The sequence below is a fragment of the Sapajus apella genome, unplaced genomic scaffold (assembly GCF_009761245.1).
Source record: "Sapajus apella isolate SASKATOON/1434 unplaced genomic scaffold, GSC_monkey_1.0 scaffold35, whole genome shotgun sequence".
Lineage (NCBI taxonomy): Eukaryota > Metazoa > Chordata > Mammalia > Primates > Cebidae > Sapajus > Sapajus apella.
Window position 1 is genome coordinate 6,225,359 of NW_022436975.1, and position 12,578 is coordinate 6,237,936.

A 12,578-nucleotide genomic window follows, 5' to 3' on the forward strand; every position below is an offset into this window, starting at 1 on the left:
GAGCCCAGACCAAAACAGACAATTTTCCCTTCACTTCCCTATGCTGGGGGTGGGGGTGCAGGTTTTTTATTTTTCCAGTACACCTACATGCATAGCCCTTAAAAGGATCCTGGCTTGGCTGGGCGTGTTGGCTCACATCTGCAATTCCAGCACTTTGGGAAGCTGAAGTGGTAAGACTGCTTGTGCCCAGGAGTTTGAGACCAGCCTGGGCAACATAGCAAGACCCCATCTCTACAAAAATATTTTAAGATAAAATAAATAAGGGTGAATTATTTACACACCTTATCTAATCTTAAGCCCCAAAGTTAACTGTGCCATGTGGGTTTTGAGTTTCCTTTTAGTTCTCTCTGGCCACTGGAGAATGTACTTTATGGTGAGCTGATTTTACTTATTATTATTTTTTTGAGATGGAGTCTCACTCTGTTGCTCCGGAGGCAGAGGTTACACAGTTGCCACTGCAACCTTTGCCTCCCAGATACAAGTGCTTCTCCTGCCTCAGCTTCCCGAGTAGCTAGTATTACAGGCATGTGCCACCACACCCGGCTCATTTTTGTGTTTTTGGTAGAGTCGGGGTTTCACCATATTGGTCAGGCTGGTCTTGAACTCCTGATCTCATGATCTGCCCAACTTGGCCTTTCAAAGTGCTGGGATTATAGGCATGAGCCACTGCGCCAGGCTGGTGAACTTATTATTATCATAGGTAGACTCAGCGTTTCCACATGTCCTGCATTATATAAAATACACATCATTTGTGTGTTGCATAGCATTTAAATTACCCCACTGGGGCACAGAGCAAGGTGGTAAAGACCATGGAGTTAGGCACATGAATTTGAATCCTGGCTCTCGCACATTAATAGCTCTGGAATCCTAAGTAGTTTCTCTATCTAGAGTTTCTTCTGTAAAATCAAGATAAAGTTGATCAGAGGACTATATGCTTAAAGGATATAAAATGCTTAGTACAGTGCCCAACATATATTAAATAAGAGTGGCTGCAATAGTAGGCAAATTTCCCAACTATTTACATATACGTACAACTATTGTTTCCCATTGGTAATTAGATCATAACAGTACCAAACTCTGACCATATTTAATAGCGAACAAACTTACTTTTAAAAGAAGCATGCATTAAAGATTATCATATGAAATAAAGTGCTGATGTGAAAGATAAACCTTTTATAAAACAAGTTGAAGTTAGAAACAACATATTTAGTACAGACTTTTCTTGCCATGAGGATTACCCAAAAATAGAACAAGCTGCCTCACAGAAAAGGGAGGTGGTCACTAAGTATCCAAAACCAGAAAGTAAGGACTGCTTAACAGATCAGAGGGATTTCTTATTTGGAAAAGTCAGAAGTCAATGTTGAAATAAGGAGAAAAACTAATTGGATAACTGATTATCGACACTAATTTTATAATCCCAGTGACTCCTACATTAAAGAAAAAGACAGAGCAGATGCAGTGGCTCACGCCTATAATCCCAGCACTTTGGGAGGCTAAAGCGGGTGGATCACCTGAGGTCAGGAGTTCGAGACCAGCCTGGCCAACATGGTGAAACCCCGTATCTACTAAAAATAGAAAAATTAGGCCGGGCGCAGTGGCTCATGGCTGTAATCCCAGTACTTTGGGAGGCTGAGGTGGGCAGATCACCTGAGGTTAGGAGTTCAAGACCAGCCTGATTAACATGGAGAAACCCCATCTCTACTAAAAATACAAAATTAGCCAGGCATGGTGGTGCGTGCCTATAATTCCAGCTTCTCAGGAGGCTGAGGGAGGAGACTCGCTTGAACCTGGGAGGTGGAGGTTGCGGTGAGCCAAGATTGCACCATTGCACACCAGCCTGGGCAACAAGAGCAAAACTTCATCTAAAAAAGAAAAATTAACCAGGTTTGGTGGTGGGCTCCTGTAATCCCAGCTACTCAGGAGGCTGAGGCAGAATCACTTGAACCCAGGAGGCAGAAGTTGCAGTGAGCTGAGATTGCGCCACTGTACTCCAGCCAGGGCAACAGGGCAGGACTCCATCTCAAAAAAAAAAAAAGGTTATAAAAGATAAACACCAAAAGAAACTTCTTAAATAGGTAGAAACACTGAAAACCAAATTTGGGGATTTTTTTTTTTTAGCTGATTAAAACAATAACATGAGATTATTTCTTATGCCTGGTTCCATTCTAAGCCAACCATACCATCATCAAAATTTCTCTCTCTGAATAAATATATATTTTAAGGACATTGTTATTTTACTCCTTTTCATCAGATACATATATTCCAAATGTTAACATTCCAAATGTTAAAATACTCAAAAAAGTCAGAGAAAAGTCAGAATTAAATTTTATTTCACATTGATAGAAACCATGAAAAACATTTACATTTTCCCATGTTACAGCACAACAATTCAACAAAATATTTCTTGCCATAAATAAAATCTTGCTGATATTTAGAATTGAAACAACCGTTTATGTTCTTCAAGGTAAAGAAAAATGACATAGTAAATGATTGTTTAAAATGTTTAAATCCAGACATAAACATATGGCTTCATTATTAACATCCTATATAGTCCATTACTAAATTATTTCCATTATTGATTAGCACCCATTTATAAAGATGCATTCTTAACATTGTTTTGGTCAGCTGGGATACAGCAGAAAAATTAACAGAGTTCAGAAATATCAAGCATACATTTTTGCTACATATTAATCTGGTAACTACACTTTATGCATAGGGCTCTGACTAGCCTTTATTACTCATTAAGTTTGTTTTCAAATACTTTTTACCAGTAATCTGGAAATTTTGACAATTTAAAATGATTGCTATTTTTATGTTTGGACAAAAAATAATTTGACTAAAGTGAAAATTTCAAATAAGCCCACTGGCAGATGAAAATAAAGCAAAATTACAATAGACTCCTCATCTTCTACAGCAGTTGGTTTCAAACATGTGTATAAAGTAAACTCTATGCTATGAGGAGATGAAATCATCTTAGAAATTAGTTTTCAAGATCAGTCTTAAACATATTTCAGAACATAGCCAGGTGCGCTGGCTCACATCTGTAATCCCAGCAAGTTGGGAAGCCAAGGTTCTTGGGCAGATCACGAGGTCAGGAGTTCAAGACCAGCCTGGCCAACATGGTGAAACCCCATCTCTACTAAAAATACAAAAATTAGCTGGGCATGGTGGTGCATGCCTGTAATCTCAGCTGGTTGGGAGGCTGAGGCAGGAGAATTGCTTGAACCAAGACGGGGGAGGCAGAAGTTGCAGTGAGCCGAGATCATGCCACTGCACTCAAGCCTGGGTTACAGAGCAAGATTCCGTCTCAAAAAAAAATTTCAGAACATACTAGAATATGATCTAATTCTTTCAGTTGTTTACAGAAAAATAAATCCACAGAATTATTCCTGTTACCTGGGTTGAAGATCCTAATAACTAAATAGGTATAAATTTGGATAAGGTATAATAATTTGAAATAAGTAGTGCATGAAGTTTTAATGTCTGGTTTCTCTATAAAGCATAAATAGATTTTAAATACCTTATATCTGTGACTCAAAATGTCAAATTACAGTATGTATTGACAGTAGCTGTCTATGGCAGAGAGGCTGTATTTGGTCTGCTATGAAGGATAATAAAGAAAGAATGAATTTTTTTTTTCTGAAGAGTAAAGAATATTAAATAGAAATAATATCAGGGAAAAGAAAAACCTGGTCCCAAAATAAAAGGGCCATTTATTGAAGAGAACAATTTACTCTTTCTTGACAATGAACAGCATTATCCCTATTATTAGGAATAACATAATACCACCTCATTCTTATGTATTACAATCATGATGTATATATGAATACATATATAAAATACAGACACTGCATGGTGACTAAGCAATTTTGGAATAAATCCATAGACTAAGTCACAGCATGCATAACTGTTTATATCTTAACTGCTCATTTATACCTGAACAAATTTTCATTAGGCATACTGCTAATTTCCAAATGATGTAATAAAAAATCTGGTGGCAGTACTATATTATTTTGCTGACTTATATTTGAGAAAAAAGAAGCTACCTGCTTCATCTACTTTAATATGGTAGTATCCTGAATCTTCTTATAAGAATACATGTATAGAAACTTAAAAGATCATACATTTCTCATGAGGGACATTATTTAATCTGTGTCACTAGAGTGTATTTGCAAAACATTTTAACACTGCAAACATTAGAAATTTGAAGACTGGGCATGAGAAAAGGTTTATTCTCTACTACAATGATGCTGGTGTACTTCTACACAAGGCCTCTTAGTGACATCAATCAATTGGAGGTAGGACTTTATCAATGAATTGCTTGACATCCATCATTTCCTGTTTGGAATAAAGTAATTTAATATGCAGTTACATAAATCAGAAATTAAATTCCCACTAAAACACCACTAATCAAATCCATGGTGTGCACAGTTAAGGTGAAATCATTTTTACTAAGACATAAAAGAGAAATAAGGCTCCAACAGAAATTTCAGAACATTTCCCATCATGATTATTGTACACCGAAATGACAGCTCCCATCTAGTATCTAGTTCTGCATTTCCCTATACTGAAACAAAATAAAAGACATGGGGGTTTGGGGGTAGCCAGGGAAGTTTACAGGTGACAGTACCTACACCAAGAAATCTCAGTAAGTGTACAATTACTGACAACTAAGTATGAGTGACAAAGCAGAGCTTCTACCATTCTCTAATTTGAATTGCATGCTAAATCCATAGCATTAACTATTTTGTGTCTTTTACAAGGAATTATATACAACTAACCATTTCATAGACAGCATGTACCTAAGATGTGCCTAGGAAGATATGAACATTAATATACCAAAGGTTTATCATAGAAGAAACTTTCTCCTGTTTAGCCTCTTGCACCTGGTTCAGTTTTCTCACCTCCCTCAAACTCACCTCCTGCTATCAGCTCTTATATATCAAGGCCTTACCTAGCCTCACAGTGACAAATATTAGCAATGCAGCTAACCTACAGCCTTATAATTAAGTCACTCAGAAAAGAGCCACAGTATGAAAGGGTCCCACTTCACAATACTCTGACATCCCAGAAAGTTTCCTGTGAGATCACCTCCCACTACCCTACTTCTCCTCACTTTCTGCTACTACTCATTCAGTCCTGTCTTTGTAGACTCATCTATGGAGATTTTAAGAAGCTCCAGGGTATTTGTGATGCAAAGCCCATGAGGAAAACAGCTGCTCTAGAGACCTTCAGTCCCTCTTACTCACATTAAGGGTTCCAGGACTTCCCCTGCCCTCTTTTTTCTGGATTCAATATTGTAATACTCTATATCAGCAAGGGAACACACTAGGTTCCCAGGCACCCTTGTCATTTTGGGTAAGTCATATTATCACCTCTTTCTCTGTCCCTAAAGCAAATATTTAACCAGTCTGAATGGTTGTAAAACTGTCAGTGTGACTATCTCACTATTGAGGATTTAATTTTTACTCTCGGTCTTTTCAAGCCTCCAAACCTATTCAGGCCGCCTTCATTCTTATCAAGTGACCACATCTCCTACTTGACTGAAAAGATAAGCACATCTAGGCCGGGCTTGATGGCTCAAGCCTGTAGTCCCAGCACTTTGGGAGGCCAAGACAGGCAGATCATGAGGTCAGGAGTTCGAGACCACCCTGGCCAAAACGGCGAAACCCTGTCTCTACAAAAACACAAAAAATTTGCTAGGCATGGTGGCAGGTGCCTGTAGTCCCAGCTTCTCAGGAGGCTGAGGCAGGAGAATCGCTTGAACCCGGGAGGCGGAGGTTGCCGTGAGCCAACACCATGCTGTTGCACTCCAGCCTGGCAACAGAGTGAGACTCCATCTCAAAAAAAAAAAAAAAAAAGGTAAGCACATCTCATATGAGCTCCCAAACACTCTTCTCTCTCTCCATCTCCTATTTATAATAGTCACCCGGCCCGCCCTTTTCTATCTTGATTGAAAATGTTTTTCTCCTCTTTTAAGGCAAGCACTAAGACTTTATTCTATTCTATGATCCCTCTGAGAATGCCCCTATCAATTATCTTCTCTTTTCTGCATCTTCTTCCTCCCTCCTTCCACTCATAGGTCTTTCTCTGCTTCCATTAAAGAACAAATTTCCTATTCCCTCTCTACCAAAACTTTTTAAAAAGGTCTATACATGGTGCCTCTGCTTCTTCATTTCCCTATCCACTTTACATAGTCCTTTGCATTTTGGATTTATCTACCCAAACATCCAAGGTCACAGGTGGCTTAATATTGGATATTTTCTTCCTAACCTATTTCTCTTTAACCCTTCCCTGAAACACATTACACATCTCCTCCCCATTCTGAAAATCTCTCCTCCCATACTCTCAACACCTAACTCCCTTTATCATTAGGCTAAACTTAAGGTGTCCCCTAAAGTTCTATTCCCAAGTTTCTATTCCCTTTTTTTTTCTTTTTTTTTTTTTTTGGAGATGGAGTCTCACTCTGTTGCCAGGCTGGAGTGCAGTGGCACGATCTCGGCTCACTGCAACCTCCACCTCCCAGTTTCAAGCAATTCTCCTGCCTCAGCCTCCCAAGTAGCTGGGTACAGGTGCATACCACCATGCCCAGCTAATTTTTGTATTTTTAGTAGAGACAGGGTTTCACCATGTTGGCCAGGATGGTCTCAATCTCTTGATCTCCCAAAGTGTTGGGATTACAGGCATGAGCCACCACACCTGGCCCCTGAGCTTTTTTTCTTATGATGCTTTCTCAAGATCATTCTTCATTGATCAATAGTATTAGTAATTATTTTCAAATCTCCATTTCCCGGTTTGAACTTCAGACAAGTATTTCCAACATCCTATATTGATATCATGGGGGCACATCAATCTCAATACAAACACTAAACTCAGTATTATCTCCTTCCTTTACAACTGTTTCTTGCACCTACTTTTTATGATGGCAACAGAGCGAGAACTCTCACGCCCTTTTGATACTTCCTGGGTTGCTACACCCCATAGAATTAATCTCTAAATCCTACTGGATCACCTGCCTCCAGAATGTAGATCAGATCACATCTCACTTCAACCAAAAACATCGATAGCTTCCTGCTGCTTAGAGAGTCAGTCCCTTCTCAGCAAAGAGAGTCTCTGTTCCATGTCTTCTGTCCTGTGACACTCAGCTTTTCCTAAGACTCTAGTCTGACTGAATGGCTTGCTCTTCCTGGCCTGCAGTTCTTTCTCTGCTAACCAAATCCCAACACTTTTCAAAATCTAGCTGTTTCGTCACGGTCTCAGTGCCTCCTAAGATAAAATTAATCTTTTCTCAGTTTTTCAGGGCACTTCCTGTTGTTTATTTTATTTTCCAAGGGCACTTTTTAAAGTTTCTAATACAATGGAGGTCAGTTTCTGCTATAAATACTGTTACTTAGACATGCATCTTTCTATTAAATTTTAATTTATCTTAAATTTTAATGAAAGAGAATGTTTATTATTCATCTTTGAATTATGTACAATGGCTGTGTGTAACAGCCAATCAGTAGATATTTGTTGAATTAAGTTGAATACACACTTATCTAATGACCTGCTAACTTATGATCCAATGCGAATTAACTCATTTAAATCCCCAAGCATTCAAATGTTACTTTTCTTGAAAATATCACATGAAAACAGTTGCAAATATGGTACTGATCACTGCTTCCAGACACCTACCTGTTGACACGAACTGTGCATCATACCTTGATACGTTTTAAAGGTCACATTGGCTGGATTCACCAATGTTTTTAGTTTTTCAACCGTAAGAGAACCAAACATCAGGGGAACTAAAGGGTCACAATCTCCATGGCACTGAAGAATAGAAATATCTCTATTGGCGCCACTGATAGGCCCCTGCAAAAAGCAAAAGAAGAAATAGTATTATTTTTGTAAAGGTACAGGACACTATGCCAGGCATTTAAAATTCTACATAAATATGCATGCATATATAACATACTAGAAATTATATTTGGCCAAAGGAATAAAATTCCTTCTATCCATATACTCACCACACCCCTTTATTTAACTTCCATAGGATTTGTGATCACCTTGCCTCATATTATAATATATACCTTCCCAGTGAATGAGTCCCTTGAAGCATATTGTATTTTCTGCTTTTTTTGGTTTGGTTGGTTGTTTTAGTACTTTGAGTTGCTGCTTTATTCAGTTATCTTTTTTTTTTTTTTTTTTTAAAAGACAAGAGTCTTGCTCTGTCGCCCAGGCTGGAGTGAAGTGGCACAACTGTGACTCACTGCAACCTCTACCTCCTAGGTTCAAGTGATTTTTGTGCCTCAGCCTCCCAAGTAGCTAGCATCACAGGCGTGCACCACCCCGCCCAGCTAATTTTTATATTTTTAATAGATACGCGGTTTTACCATGGTGGCCAGGCTGGTCTCAAACTCCTGATCTGAGGTGATCTGCCTGCCTTGGCCTCCCAAAGTACTGGGATTATAGGCATGAGCCACTGTGCCCAGACTAAAAACAAATATTATTTCTATGGGTTAAAAAGAGTCCTCATTTTCATATATATCCTAAAATGTATCAAATCCTTCAAATCTAAAATTTGTGACAATAAGGTTTCCTTCTAATTCCATTCTATGTACTCCACAATAAAGACAGTACAGCATACTAAGGCCTAGTAATACATCACAAAAGTCTAAGAAAATTCTTTTTAACAAAAGATGAGTGCTGTAAGTGAAGGACTCTGGGTGATGGTGATGTATCAGTGCAGGTTCAGAACGCAGCAAATGCATGACTGTGGAGGTGGGGATGCTGATGGTGGGGAAGCTGTGCACGTGGGGGACAGGAGGTACACAGTAACTCTACCTTCTGCTCAGTTTTGCTGTGAATTTAAAACTTCTCTAAAAAATAAAGTTTATTAGGCCAGGGCAGTGGTTCACGCCTGTAATCCCAGTACTTTGGGAGGCCAAGGTAGGCAGATCTCAAGGTCAGGAGATGGAGACCATCCTGGCTAACACGGTGAAATCCTGTCTCTACTAAAAATACAAAAAATTACCTAGGCGTCATGGTACACGCCTGTAGTCCCAGCTACTCAGGAGGCTCAGGCAGGAGAATCGCTTGAACCCGGGAGGTGGAGGTTGCAGTGAGCCAAGATCGTGCTACTGCACTCCAGCCTAGTTGAAAGAGCAAGACTCTGTCTCAAAAAAATAAAAAAAGTTTATTAATAAAAAAAAATAAGATGATCTCCAACATTATCTGCTAGCTGCCTTTAGCTCAGTAATCTGATAGTGAGTGCATCAACCAAGTTACCTGTGGAAATGATGCCCGAAGTGGAAGCCAGCAGCTGAGTGCAGTGACACCCGCCAATTTCTGCTGCGTGGTAAGGGCAGTATACAAAGATAAAGCTCCTCCCTGAAAAGACAAGCAGGGTAAGTCAATGAACACAGCAATTTAGAGGGTTTCTTATTACTAATGAGATCCATAAAACAATCAAACTCAGTGGCTGATGTCAAATCAAATCAGGCAAATAGTGGAAATAGAAATACACCCCACCATGTCCTAAAGGATTCGGTTCCCTTCACCAGAGAACACACTGACTTCCTTTCCAATGAGACATTGTTTGTAGCATCGGAAACTGTTGCACTTACAACATGCCTTAGAAATATTCTGAATTTATATTTTCTTCTTTGCAGAGTTTTAGGTATAAAATCCCATCTGGTCTTAAATCGGTCTTTCTTTTCTCTCTCTGCTCTCTCTCTTACTTTTTTTGATGGAGTTTCGCTCTTGTTGCCCAGGCTGGAGTGCATGGCGTGATCTCAGCTCACCACAACCTCTGCCTCCGGGTTCAAGCGATTCCCCTGCCTCAGTCTCCCAGGTAGCCGAGATTATAGGCATGCAGCACTATGCCCAGCTAATTTTTTATTTTTAGTAGAGACAGGGTTTCTCCATGTTGATCAGGCTGGTCTCCAACTCCCAATCTCAGGTGATCCGCCCACCTCGGCCTCCCAAAGTGCTGGGATTACAGGCGTGAGCCACCGCATCCAGCTCTTAAATTGGTATTACTTTCCAAATGACAATTTAAGATAATAAGAACTACTTAGCAGACACCTGCAGACTATCTGCCTACCCAGGTCACAACACCCTGCATTCTGGAAGCTGCACTCCTGCCGGCCATCTGGGACCCCCATCACTCTGACTATGCCCATGGATCATTGTAACACATGAGGACATGAGAGCCTTTTTCACCCCAGGCAGTGATGTTCTGTCTCCCAGCACTGAGGAAATAGGATTTGGTGACCACCAGTCACACTGTGTGGCTGGACCTGTAACATGTAAACTCAAGAGGTGGAAAAGCAATAGACTGCAAAAGCCAAGATGGCCAACTGTTGACGGAAAGGTAAACAAAGCAGATAAGCAAAGAAACAGAGATGAGAAGCCAGAGCATCTGGAGTCTGGTTCCACGGCAAACAGCTGACATGCTGCAGTAGCCATGCAAGGTCCGTATGAGGGAGCAGTGTCTGCGGTCAAAGTACAGAAGGCAGGGGTAAAGTACAGAGAAGAAGAAAGATGCCCAAAATAAACAGCACATATTTATACCTAAACCTATAGTAGTGAAGGTAAAGGGAAGAAATTCTCTTATCTTCTGCTTTACTGTTCTTACCAGTAGTCTCCTCCTAGAGAGGGGACTCATGCCTGTGTTATCAGAGTTCTAATTAATTAAAAGGAAACACTGTGTTAGCCTAGAAATTTAATTACATGGTATTATAGTTATTTTAAGAAGAAATTAATTAGTTCCAGTACATTCAAACTTAAACTACTCCACAGGAAGGATTAAAGCACAGACTTCTAGATAAATATACTGATGGTACTGACATTCCACCCAAATTTTATCTTACCTGAGAAAATCCTCCCAAAACAATTCTGTTTGAAGGAATGCCATTCTTCACTTCTTGATCAATCAAAGCTTTTACTAAAAACAACATGAAAGTTAGTCAGCAGTACTTTCAAAGTTAAGCCCGTTGATAAACTTTAGGAAAAAATTAATAGAAAACCACAATTACTTTTAAGGTGGAAATGAGTGAAAAACTTAAAGCACTTCATTAAAATACAAAATTAGAATGTATTTTCATATGCCAACAGTAAATAATGTGAAAAGGAAATTTTTTAAAAATGCCATTTACAATAGCCACACATAAAAAATTAAATACCTAGGAATTAACCAAAGAAGTGAAAGATCCCTATAATGAAAACTATAAAACACTGATGAAAGAGGACACCAAAAAAATGAAAATATTCCATGTTCATGGATAGAAGAACCGATAACAATATTGTTATTGTTCATGAATTCTTCTAATCCATGAACATGGAATTTTTTCCCATACTACCCAAAGCAATCTACAGATTCAATGCAATCTCTATGAAAATACCAATGACATTCTTCACAGAAACAGAAAAACAATCTTAAAATTTATATGGAATCACAAAAGACTCAGAGTAGCCAAAGCTACCCCAAGTAAAAAGAATAAAACTAGAGAAATCACATTAATTGACTTCAAATTATACAGAGCTATAGTAACCAAAACTGCCATGGTACTGGCATAAAAACAGACACGCAGACCAATGGAACAGAACAGAGAACCCAGGAACAAATCCACACACCTACAGTGAACTAAACAGTTTAAAACTTAGCCAGGCATGGTGGCACATGCCTGTAGCCCCAGCTACTCAGGAGCTGAGGTGGGAGAGTTGCTGGAGACCAGGAATTTGAGGCTACAGCGAGCTATGATCCCCAACTGTACTCCAACCTGGGCGACAGTGTCCCTAAATAAATATGTAAATAAAAAATTACCAAACACCAACATAATTCTCAGTCACCCTGTCTCTCCATTGCTGCCCACATCCACCTACACCCACCCACACTCAGGAGTCACCAACCAGATTACCCTGAAGGCAATCCTAGTCCTCATATTATTCTACTTGTAGCTATTTCAGTACATATGTATAAAAGAAAAGGACATTCCTGTGCATTTCTTTTTCTTTCTTTTTTTTTTTTTTTTCTGAGACGGAGTTTCGCCCTTGTTGCCCAGGCTGGGGTACAGTGGTGCAATCTTGGCTCAGCACGACCTCTGCCTCCCAGGTTCAAGCAACTCTCCTGCCTCAGCCTCTTCAGTAGCTGGGATTACAGGCATGTACCACCACGCCCAGCTAATTTTGTATTTTTAGTAGAGATGGGGTTTCTCCATGTTGGTCAGGCTGGTCGGGAACTCCCAATCTCAGATGATCCTCCCGCCTCAGCCTCCCAAAGTGCTGGGATTACAGGCATGAGCCACTGCACCTGGCCCCCTGCACATTTCTTAAAAGCAGACACTTCCCAGTAAGTTAGTGTTCTTTATGCTCCACCCCACAAACAGAATTACCATAATCATAAAGGAGATGGACTTCTTTACCAGAGACCAGGCTTTTGAGGTTTTCTAAAGCAGAGCTAATACTTCACAGGGGTGTCAAATGAGGTGCTCTGTAAGAAACACCTAGCTTGTAAACAGTTATGTGCTTAATCAGTGATACCTATTATAATTACCACACTAAAATTAACGATTAGTAACTTTTTTTTTTTTTTTTTT

General features: G+C 39.6%; 1 protein-coding gene across 4 annotated transcripts in view; it reads right to left on the reverse strand.

Moving 5' to 3' along the window:
- Nucleotides 1-2,309: 2,309 nt before the first annotated feature.
- The window catches only part of LYPLA1 (lysophospholipase 1), a 29,752-nt gene continuing 19,483 nt past the window's right edge, over nucleotides 2,310-12,578 (reverse strand). For 3 of the 4 annotated variants that reach the window (XR_004274406.1, XR_004274407.1, XR_004274408.1), the window contains 5 exons: nucleotides 10,854-10,927; nucleotides 9,268-9,369; nucleotides 7,675-7,851; nucleotides 3,735-4,338; nucleotides 2,310-3,030 (listed from right to left, as the gene is read on the reverse strand). Coding sequence is in view for 1 of the 4 variants with exons in the window: in XM_032296092.1 (XP_032151983.1) it covers nucleotides 4,285-4,338; nucleotides 7,675-7,851; nucleotides 9,268-9,369; nucleotides 10,854-10,927 (407 nt within the window). In the remaining 3 variants the exon portion in view is untranslated. Of the gene's footprint in view, nucleotides 3,031-3,643; nucleotides 4,339-7,674; nucleotides 7,852-9,267; nucleotides 9,370-10,853; nucleotides 10,928-12,578 lie in introns of those variants that run through there. The other variant, XM_032296092.1, reaches the window with a different exon arrangement.